At 37.1% G+C, this 12,020-nt stretch overlaps 1 protein-coding gene across 2 annotated transcripts in view; it reads left to right on the forward strand.

Moving 5' to 3' along the window:
* The window catches only part of robo4 (roundabout, axon guidance receptor, homolog 4 (Drosophila)), a 35,422-nt gene that overhangs the window by 2,142 nt on the left and 21,260 nt on the right, over positions 1-12,020 (forward strand). Inside the window, exons 1-6 of one of the 2 annotated variants that reach the window (XM_056467132.1) lie at positions 1,341-1,577; positions 2,932-3,258; positions 9,585-9,742; positions 10,243-10,363; positions 10,645-10,783; positions 11,483-11,610. In XM_056467132.1, coding sequence (XP_056323107.1) covers positions 1,520-1,577; positions 2,932-3,258; positions 9,585-9,742; positions 10,243-10,363; positions 10,645-10,783; positions 11,483-11,610 — 931 coding nt within the window. In that variant the 5' untranslated portion in view covers positions 1,341-1,519. Of the gene's footprint in view, positions 1-1,340; positions 1,578-2,931; positions 3,259-9,584; positions 9,743-10,242; positions 10,364-10,644; positions 10,784-11,482; positions 11,611-12,020 lie in introns of those variants that run through there. The other variant, XM_056467131.1, reaches the window with a different exon arrangement.

A 12,020-nucleotide genomic window follows, 5' to 3' on the forward strand; every position in this document is an offset into this window, starting at 1 on the left:
CTACAGTACCGGCTAGGTTTCACTTTAACCATGTTTTGTTTATGCTTCTTTCTATTTACTCATGATGTCCTTTGCTTGATTATGAACATTGCAAGTTTGTGATTTCATGTTTCATTTGTGGCATCACGGTGGGTAACATGATCGCCTCACAGCAAGAAGGGCACTGGTTCGAGCTCCGGCTGGGTCAGTTGGCATTTCAGTGTGGAGTTTGCATGTTCTCCCCATGTTCTTGTGGGTTTCCTCCAGGTGTTCGGTTTCCCCCACAGTCCAAAGATATGCGGTATAGGTGAATTGAATGAGCTGAATTGGACATAGTGTATGTGTTTGAAAAAATGTTTATGGGTGTTTCCTAGTGTTGGCTTGCGGCTGGAAGGGCATTCGCTACGTAAAACATATGCTGGATAAGTTGGTGGTTCATTCCGCTGTGGCGACCCCTGATGAATAAAGGGACTAGTTCAAAAAGAAAATTAATGAATGAATGTTTCATTTTCTCATCAATTCCAATTATTTTAAAGAAGTATCAGCTGAACACACACACAAATATAGTTTAAGTACTAAATCATTGTTTAGGGACTATAAACTTTTTGGTTACCAATATTAACATTATTCTAAATGTCTTATTCTGTGTTCAGCTGTCAGGAAGAAAGTCAATGAGCTAAGTACAAATTGAAGCGTAATTTGCGTAAACGTAATTTCTAATTTGCAGCGTAATCTGCGTAAACTTAATCTGTATTTTATAACGTAATTTGCGTAATTGCCTTAAAAAGCGTGTTTTGTTAACTTGGGGAGAGAATATTTATTGCAGATTTCTTTTTTATTTGCTCAAATTATGTTTGGCATCAATCTGTATTCATACATGAAGTATTTTTGAGCAGTTTGTGCAGAACAAAAGGAAGTTTTTCTTGGCTGTGAGCTCTATGCTTTCCTGTTTCTGAATGCTGTCATCACATTCATTTGTTAGAAAGCTTCACATCACACATTAACATGCTAAATCATTTACTGGTAAAATAACTATCACTCATTATTACCACCACCCTGCTGATTTGACAATGAAAGTTGCCTACAAATTGGAAGCGTAAAACAAACACTCGGCCTCTACCATAAACAATATCTGACCCAAATGTGTTCCGTTTTGTTGGAACAATGTTGTCGTACAAGACAGAAAAACAAAGGGCAAAAGCTCGACTTCGGGAAACATTAAGCCACACGTGTGTAGTTTACCTTACAAATGGTAGGAGTCATAGTTGTCTCTGGCTCGTCAGTCATCGGTAATTCCCGTCATCATTCACCAGCTCGTGCTCGAGTCACCGGGGCGGGTCTCAATCCGGATGGCGCTCGGTTCAACACTTGTACTTACTAAAACGACAGAGACAGGACTGTGAAACCTGTGGATTTCAGCCGAAATGCCATTCTGTTTCATAAACCATAGTGCTATTACTTTTTGGCGGTGGATTCGTAACGCAGAACGACGATGAGTTTATTATATTCATAGACTGAATTGGACGTGACACGTAAAATAATGACGAGATTCTTCATCAAGCTCTGTTGGGTTTTGGGAATCATTTTTAATATTGAAGGTAAGCGCATTTAGTAAAACCGAACTATTTTATTCTAGTGTTTCCTAAAGAATATATTTTAAAACTGACCAAAAAGTTATTTTCATCTATAAAATGATATTTCTAAAATTAAAGTTATATTTTTTTGTTTAGACTAGTGTGTAAAAGATAAACAGATAAATTACGTTGTTTCTGTGACCGATAAGCATACCATTCAACAACATTCTCAATAACAAATGTAAAGTTTAAGTATCCTATTCAAATTATAGGCAAGTTATTTTATAAAACAGTAAACAGGTTAAAATTCAATAATTACTTTTTTCATGGTAGACATAATGATTTATTCTATTTAATAAATCTGTGATATAAATTATTTCTAATTTATCCTAAAATTTTGATGTCTAATGTGTGCTGTGCGTTACTCACTTGCTAACTAATCATTGTGTAATGTTGATTAAGTATTTAAACAGTTGAACTCTGTCACTTTATGTGAATATTTTGATTACAGTTTTAAGTTTTATTTTCAACTAGATTTTGTGAATCCCTCTTTAAGCCACTAACATAAGTAGGCTGTCTTTAAAGGCTAATTTAAAATCCATCTGTATACACACAGACAATACAAAGCATTATTTCCTTTTTTTTAAAGCCTCTTAAAACCCTTTGTCGAATGTAACATTAAACTGTTAAAAGTGCAGCATTGCCTTTTTGCATGCTTCCAATGTTTTCCACAAATTCCTCTGCAGTGAAAATGACATAGCAGGACTGTGAGACTCTTAGTTTCCTCTTTCAGGAAACTGCCCCATGATAGACAATAGAAACTTTTAATAGTCTGACAATTTTTTGCCAAGAATGCAGAGCTTCGATTCTCCATTGTGCACTTCACCCTAGTTTACCTCCTATTGTAACATATACAGCTTATTTCACTTTATGTTTAACAACATCTATGTTTTACAAATCCAATAGACAACAAGGGTTTGTTGTAGGACCAAATCAAATGCTTTTTTTGTTTCAAGGACACCCTCTCATGCTCATGTGATTGGCATGTTTTGGCGTGCGAGTACAAAGAGACATTGTAGGACATTGTAAGTGGGCCTATAATAGCAGAGGGCCATTCCTACACTTGGTGCACAGGTGACGGATGTCCTGTTGGTCTGTAACTTTGTTTGTGAGTGCTGGCCCTTTGTTCCTCTCCGAGTGGGAAAAACAGCCTGCTGCACTGACTCTATTTCCGATTCATACAGGAAATGGGTTTCCTTTACTCATCGTGGGCTCATCTAAGCACCCTAAACAAAAGAATTCAGGATTTATTCTCAAGATTAGAATTTGTTTGATGTATTTGATGAGTTAATGTGACTGTTTTTTGATTCTCCTCCAGGTTCCAGACTTGTTTCAGAAATTAACCTACCTCGTATTGTCCATCATCCTTCTGATGTGGTGGTCCGAGTGGGCAGCCCGGCCACACTATCCTGCAGGGCAGAGGGCAACCCTGAGCCAACAATCCAGTGGCTCAGAAATGGCCAACCTCTTGACATGGACAAAATGGATGCGCAGTCACAGCCTATCGTTTTACCAGATGGAAGTTTGTTCTTCTTCAGCGTCGTCTTGGGCCGAAAGGGTCAGTCCCATGAAGCAGTGTATGCCTGCATCGCTCGCAACAGCATTGGAAACGCAACCAGCAGAAACGCTTCTCTTCATATAGCAGGTTTGAATTATGTTGAGAATCTAAATTATTATCCTTAAAAATAAATTCTAAATATACAAACAAAATGTCAATTTAATACAAGTTGTAGCAGGGTTTTGTATGGCTATATTTATTAGTTTAATTTATTTAAATGAATGATATGACAGTATGGTCAGATGAATACACCAATAATCTGATTTTAATACGATTAAGAAAATACTCTGATTTAGAGTCTACCATGTAAACAGCAATTTTTAATTAATTTAATCCGACTAATTTCGGTCATAATCAGGTCATAATCAAACTAAACAGAAATCAGATTAAGACGTGGAGTTCGTCAAATTTAGTCGCATTATTGAAGTGCAGCACAGACATGTAAACACCACAATCAAACTATTATCGTCATGAAGGATTTTCGCCATATTTTGCAACAGTATAGTCCATACTCACACTGACACTATTCTCTGCACCTACCGAGTCAGTGAAGGACCACAGACACTCGCATTGTGAAATGCAGAGGTTTTATCCCATACAGCGTGTAGTGTCACACTCTATTAAAACAACACTCTTCCTGCAATTCATACTCGCATCCAATAGCTCATTTGTCACGGGGGGCATGCATGAAATGTTCCTGAATAAAAGTGCTAAACTGCGGTTAAAGTCGACAAAAGTGTTGACGCAATGAAGTTAATTGAATTATGTGCTATAACATGTAAAACGGGATCATGAAAGAAAAATTCAAAAAGCAACTCATGTAAACACCTTAATCATATTATTGTCTTACCAGATTAAAGCAAATAATTCAATTACTGATGTTCATGTAAACGTAGTCAGTAGCAGAACAATACTGTCGATAGGCTTTTTTCCCACTAACTACATGCAGTGAAGAATAAAAGAATAACATTAAGTTTAGAGCAATAGAATGTGATTTACAAACAGTTGCAGATGACAGTATTTGCACTATTATTTAACACTTAAAAAGCAAGTGTTAAATGTTGCGCTTTAAAATGGCTGCAATTGTTGAGGCAGAGAACAGAGATCACGTAGTATATCGTAGAAGAATCTTTCAATAGATATTTATTATTTTGCAATGCCAGTGGAACACATCAACACAAACATATTTCTTGCCAAATATTCTACTTTTAATTTGCTTCAGGAATGACTTGGAACAAACAACTAGGGTGAGTCACATAATACCAGCACAATCTTAGTTTCCTCAGACAACATGCAATCTTGGATTGGGACTGTCAACAACAGTTTTCAAAATGTACAGTTGAAGTCAGAATTATTAGCCCCCCTGAATTATAAGCCCCTTTGTTTATTTTTTCCCCTATTTCTGTTTAACGGAGAGCAGATTTTTTTCAACACATTTCTAAACATGCTAGTTTTAATAACTCATCTCTAATAACTGATTTCAAGAGTTCACACTTAGTTGATGATTGATTATAAAGCTTGTTTGGCTCGCTGTCCCAAGCCCTGAGCTTATACGAGCCCAGGGCCCCCTCCTTTGCAAGGCGAGAGTGGAGTTTGAGCTCAGGTAGATCTCGAGAACTCCCCTGTTGTAGTAGCTAATGAACAGGTAGTGATTGCTCTTAAGAGATAACTACTTACTAGGAGCTTGTCTATGGTGCCGATTTGGATTATTCAATTTACTTAAGTTGCATGTTTTTGGACGGGGGGAGGAAACCGGGGAACCCGGGGGAAACCCACATGAGCACATGGAGAATGTGTAAACTCCGCACAGAAACGTCAGCTGAACCAGTGACGTTCTTGCTGTGAGGCAACAGTGCTAACCACTGAGCCACTGTGCCACCCATCTAGGAAAGGAGGAGGAGTAAGGGGTGGAAGGGGAGAGTTATTGTATAACGATGGTTTGTTCTGTAGACTATCGAAAAAATATAGCTTATTAATTTTGACCTTAAAATGGCTTTTAAAAAATTAAAAAACGCTTTTATTTTAGCCAAAATAAAACAAATAAGAAAAAATATTATCAGACATACTGTGAAAATTATCTTGCTCCGTTAAACATCATTTGTGAAATGTTTGAAACAGAAAAAAACATTCAATAGGGGGCTAATAATTCTGACTTCAACTGTATATCTTGTCGGATATGGGTTATTGTAAGCGCATGGGTGCTGTCCAGTTCTGAACTCTTTCACTGCTGTACCTGGTCATAGTAGATCATCCACACCTTATGAACATCAGCTCTACTTATTTGCACTGCAATTATTGTGTGGGTCTTTATGCAAATGAGATATTACATCTCTACTTCTTAATAGACCCATTTCACATTTCTGGGTTTCTCAGTAGCGCAAGGCGTCATAGCAGGGTAAACTTAGAGTGCATTGAATGGAGGAGTACAACAAATAATTCTGCTACAATTCTATTTGCTAAAATAATAAAAGAAAAACTCCACAATGGTGTTATCAATACTTTCAGAAAAAGGAAAAAAAAATGTGTGAGAATGATAAAGGCAGCCAGAGGAGAGAATAATGTCAAGTTTACTGTCAGCCCTGATGCTGCATTAGAAACACCAGGCATAAGCGGTAATCCGTTTTTTTTTTGTAATTTGACGCAAAGATGATATAATACATTCATAAATGCATATAAATGTTCATACATTTAGAAAAAAAAAGTAATCAAAATATTAAAAACTTTCAAGGATCATTAAACATTTTTTCATCATTGTCATGATATTGCTCATTACAGTTCAATACTTACTGTGCACTCAGTACTTACTGTGATTTTTTTAAAATCCCATTTTCCATTTGAGTTGATGATTAGCTCTGTTGTTTATTGTTAAAAATTATCTGTGTCAGCTATTGCTGTGAACCAAATTGCCCCTCAGGGACAATAAAGAAATTCATCCAAATTCCAATACAAGCATCGAAAATCCCCGTTGTATGAATAATTTTTTTTTTACTGTTTTGATAAACGTTTACCTTCTATCCCCGTCGTTTTGTAACAGTCATTGACTACGTTTACATGGACATTAGTTATTGAATTATTTGCCTTAATCTGAATATGACAATAATATGATTGAAGTGTTTACATGAGTTGCTTTTTAAAAATTCCTTTCATGATCCCGTTTAACACGTTTTAGCATAATTCGGTAAACGTCACTGCATCAACATGCTTTCCACATTTCCCTCGGAGTTTCATGTCATTTCGGGTGTTTCATTTTGGATTTGTCGACTTTAACTGCAGTTTGGCACTTTCACTTTCATTCAGGAACATACCGCACACCGTATGGAAAAAAAACTGCATTTCACGATGCAGGTGTCTGTGGTCCTTTATGGACTTGGTAGGTGCAGAGAACAGTGTCAAACAGCCGTATGTGTATAGACTATTCTGTCGCAAAATACAAAAATCCCAAGTCTCCCCGAATTTACGGGAGTCTCCCGCATATGCACAGAGACCCCCGGATGCCTGCAAACGAATGGTAATCTCCCAGAAATCGCGCATCTCATCAAAAATGTCACACACCCCTCTCTTCTCTCCCCACCTGTGTTCACATATGTTGGCCACAATCCCCCCCCCCCCCCCCCGGTCTTCAAATACGTCACGCATTGCCGGTCTTCAGTTACTTCCTCAGATTTGTCCCGCAAACTCCTGCAAATCATTTACATACCCCCCGGAAATGACTTTCTCCAACTTGGGATATTTGAAAATGCAGCGAAAATACACAACGGCAATAGTTTGATTAAGACCCCATTCACACTAATACATTTTAAAATGGTGTTTTTGAATGAAAACGATCCAAGTCCATACTTGCGTTTCATCTAGCGTTTCTGAACAGATCTCCGTCTACACATTTACTGTACATGTCTGTACTGCACTTCAATGAGACTAAAATCGGCATTCTCTACATGTCTTAACTCGATTTCTGTTTAGTTCGATAATGATTTTATTAAGGTAACCAAAAAAATATATAATAATAATAAAATAAAAATGGCTGTTTACTCTTAATAAGAGTATTGTCTTAATCAGATTAAAATCTGATTATTGATGTCCATGTAAACATACTCATTGATTGTAACTAAGAATATATATTGGGTCTCTGTAGGCATAATTAATATAGCTGGATTATTGTCATTAAGGAATACGATTGCAGTGTTCTTTTACTCACCCTCATGTTGTTTAGGTTCTGTAGGTGTTTCTTTCTCTTCTGGAAAACAAGCAAAGGCACTTAAAATATTTAAGTCACTATGGTTCACAACTTCTTCTGAATATTTCTCACAAAAACTCACCTGTTTGAGCCCAACAGACCATGATAACAATGATCAACCCATCAAGACCTACTTAAATGCTCTAAAGGAATAAGAGGGTGAGGAAGCTTATTAAGATGGTCCATGAGATTACTGGAGATCAGATGTCAAAGTTTGCTTTCTTCCCCGAAACAAACAGAGCACTAATTGAGCCCTGACAGCATGCTGTGTTTGTAGCCCAAACAGATTCCTCAGCAGACCTGTTTACTCTGCATTCCACTGCTCTGAAGCAGGACCTGATTGAGACATTAAATCAATTGTTGCACACAATGAATTTGGGGTTTGTTTATGCTGATTCGCTGCCAGATAATTTCAGAAAAAAATAAGCTACGTCAGATGAGCTGACAATGGGCCTTGATTTCTAAAGCAGAAGGCCGTTGATGAGAAAAACACTACTAGATATTTGTGAGCATATCTGAAATGTAGCAACTGATTGACAGCAGTTATGTTGATTTTAGATCAGCAGTTGACCTTTCACATTTCAAGTACCATTCAAAAGTTTGAAGTCTCTAAGGAAAAAATAGCAAAATTCAAAAACATTGCGGCTTAAAACTATATACTGTATAAATATATTAGAATCAGTAAGATTTTTTAAATGTTTTAAATTAAGGCAATTCTGCATTTATTTGGTCAAAAATACAGTAAAAATTCTTCAATAGAGTGTATGCAGAGCTAGTCTTTTTTTCCAATTTATCAGGTTCCTTTTACAGCATGGATGTTGTAATGTCATTAAAATATAATCAGTTAAATAGACTTTGGCATTCATTTAGTTGCTCAAGCGTAAAACTAGATGAAAAGCCATTTACACGCAAACCCCCGTCAGAATTAGCAGGCTAGCACAGAAACTCCATTTAATATTCTGGGGTAAAATAAATGTTCATATAATATCGGATATCAGTCAGGCAGTGGAGATGGCCGATTTTGTAACAACATACAGTTCACCGGAAGCGATTAACCCCGGTAACTCACAAATTAAAAGTCCTTCCGCATATACCTTATTGTGGAATATTATTACAATTTTAAAGAACTGTTTTCTTATTGAATGTAGTGTCAGTTTTTATTTACTCACTGAAGCTAAGCATCCTGGTCAGTACCTGGATGGGAGACCACATGGGAAATCTAGGTTACTGTTGGAAGTGGTGTAAGTGAGGCGTGCAGTGGGCGCTAAACCTGCGGTCTGTGTGAGTCCTAATGCCCAAGTATAGTGAAGGGGACACTATACTGTGAGTGAGCGCCGTCTTTCGGATGAGCTGTTAAACCGAGGTCCTGACTCTCTGTAGCTATTAAAAATCCCATGGCACTTCTCGTAAAGAGTAGGGGTGTAACCCCGGTGTCCTGGCCAAATTGCCTCCATCAGCCCTTACCCATCATGGCCTCTCAATCATCCCGATCCACCGAATTGGCTCTATCACTGTCTCTTCACGCCACCAATAGCTAGTATATGGTGAGCGCACTGGTGCTGTTGTCCCGTGGCTGCCGTCGCATCATCCAAGTGGATACTGCACACTGGTGGTGGTATGGAGAGAGACCCCCAAGCCTCATGATTGTGAAGCGCTTTGGGTGTAAGGCCATACAAAATAAATGTGCTTTATAAATACATTACATTTTGATCATCATTACTCCTGTCTTCAGTGTCACACGATCCTTCAGAAATCATTAAAATATGATGATATTCTGTTCTATCATGGTCAGTTATTATTAATACAAAATTAGTAATGATGATTCTTAAAATTATCAGTGCTGAAAAAAATGTCTTGCTTCTTAATATCGTGGAAACTAATACATTTTACTTTTAGGATTTTTTGATAAAAACGAAAGTTCAAAATATTTGCTTTTATTTGCTTTTTTTATTTACTTTCACTCTTGAACAATTTGGGATGAATAGAAGTTAAAAAATAATAGTAATTTAATGGTACCTTTAAATGGTATATCAGTTTCCCAAACTGACAAAAACAACTATAAATGTTTCATCTTCTTGAGTGGCTCTTGATAGATACCATAATCTTTAAAAGATTATTAAAATAAATTTAAATGTACTCAATTTACACACAATCTGATCATTCACGTACTCATTTTCAGCTTTGCGGGAGGATTTTCGTGTGCAGCCCAGTGATGTAGAAGTAGCGATTGGAGAGATGGCAACAATAAACTGCAGTCCACCTGTTGGACATCCCGAACCCAACGTCACCTGGAGGAAAGACGGAATACTCATCAACAGCAGCAATGAACACTACTCTGTGAGTGCAAAATAGTGTTATCGATATCATTTTCCAACTCAGTGGTTAGCACTGTCGCCTCACAGCTGAAGGTTGTTGGTTCGAATCCCAGCTGGGCCAGTTTGCATGTACTCCCCGCATGGGTTCCCTCTGGGTGCTCTAGTTTACCCCACCATCCAATAACATGTGCTAATTTGAATAAACTAAATTGGCCGTAGTGTGTGAGTGTAAATGAGAGTGTATGGGTGTTTCCCAGTACTAGGTTGTGGCTGGAAGGGCATCCGCTACCTAAAACAAATGCTGGAATAGTTGGTGGTTCATTATGCTGTGGCAACCTCTGAAATATGCCGAAGGAAAAGGAATGAATGAATTGAGTTACTCTCTCAAGCCCTTTTTGGGGAAATCTTCCAAGTATCTGTCTGCAGAGGGCAGTATAACACAGAAAAAAAATCTTTAGGACCCTGAATTGTACATTTGTGTGGTTGGATGACAGTATATTAATATTATATTCACATGTATAGGAGCTGAAAGGAAAACTGATCATCGCTCCAGCCCAGAAGAATGACTCTGGAGTTTACAGCTGTATAGCCTCAAACACAGTTGGGGTTCGAGAGAGTCGAGCTGCACGATTGTCTGTTTTAGGTGAGGCCAGTTAATTTACTTTGATATAACATGCTTTGATCTCTACACTGTAAAAAAATGTTGGGTTCCACACAATTCCTTCATGTTGTCCCAAAACAAACCAACTGAGTTAACTTGCTTGTTTTTACAAATTTAAGTAAATTGAACATAAAACTATTAAGTTGTCTCAAAAAGTATCAAGAATTATGTTTCAGCTCATTTTACATAAATTGTTTGAACAAGCAGCTAATATAATGAGTGTAATACATCAATGAGACTCATATATCTGCTCTCACCCTCAGCAAAGCCAGCGTTGTTCCGTAAACCGGAGGATGTGTCAGTTCAGCTTGGGGAGTCGGCACAGTTTTTCTGTGAGGCTGACGGAGACCCAATGCCTTCTATAGAGTGGAGCCGAGAACAAGGACCTCTACCTAATGGCAGGTCAGACCCCTCATAAAGATCATTGAAAAGATGCTGATTATTATTGATCTGTTCCTAACATTCAGGAACTTACAGGTTTCATTTGACTACTTTGATTTGATTACTTATTTTTTAATATATATATATATATATATATATATATATATATATATATATATATATATATATATATATATATATATATATATATATATATATATATATATATATATACACATTTAAATTTAATTTAAATTAAGATTAATTAAGTGTAATATTAAGATCTAATATTGTGAAATGTTATTTACATTTAGAATAAAAACATTTTGAGTGTGAATATACAGTTGAAGTAAAAAAAAAAAAGTTCCATGCGCAGTGGTTAGCACTGTCGCCTCACAACAAGAAGGTAGCTGGTTCGAGTCCCAGCTGGGCCAGTTGGCATTTCTGAGTGAAGTTTGCATGTTCTCCCTGTGGGTTTCCTCCGGGTGCTCCAGTTGCCCCCCCCAAAAATATGCACTATAGGTGAATTGAGTAAACAAAGTGTGTGTGTGTGTGTGATTGTGAGAGTGTATGGGTGTTTCCCAGTACTGGGTTGCGGCTGGAAGGGAATAAGTTGCGTAAAACATGCCGGAATAGTTGATGGTTCATTCCGCTGTGGTGACCACTTATAAATAAGGGACTAAGCAGAAGGAAAATGAATGAATGAATATCTTTTGCCAGATATTTGATCAACCCAGATCACAGTCTGCAGATCCACTATGTAACAGCTCAGGACATGGGCAGATACAGCTGCACTGTGGAAAATAAGCTTGGGGTGTCTGTGGCCAGCGCACAGCTTCTTGTAGAAGGTAAGAAAGAATTATAGTATCAACAGTCAATTAATAGCTATGTTTCCATTCAAAGATGCGAATTAAACACATGCACAAAAGTGAAAATTATTTTTTTTAAATTACAAATAAAGCACCGTTTTCAGTCAAAGTGAACAAAATAGCCACTTCCTGATTAAATAGGGGCAAATATCAAAAGATAATCAGAATTAGAAAGAGCTTTATTGCCAGGTATGTTCACACATATGAGGAATTTGTTTTGGTGACAGAGCTTCTACAGTGCAACAGGATTACAGAGACAGGACAAAAAACAGATAATAAATATATTTTTAAAAAAATGTAGTGAATGCAAATATACAAATTGACAAGTGTATGTACATGTTTATTACTATATATGACGTTTTATGTGCAGCTGTTATGTGCAAATTGGC

The sequence above is a fragment of the Danio aesculapii genome, chromosome 10, assembly GCF_903798145.1.
Source record: "Danio aesculapii chromosome 10, fDanAes4.1, whole genome shotgun sequence".
Taxonomy (NCBI): domain Eukaryota; kingdom Metazoa; phylum Chordata; class Actinopteri; order Cypriniformes; family Danionidae; genus Danio; species Danio aesculapii.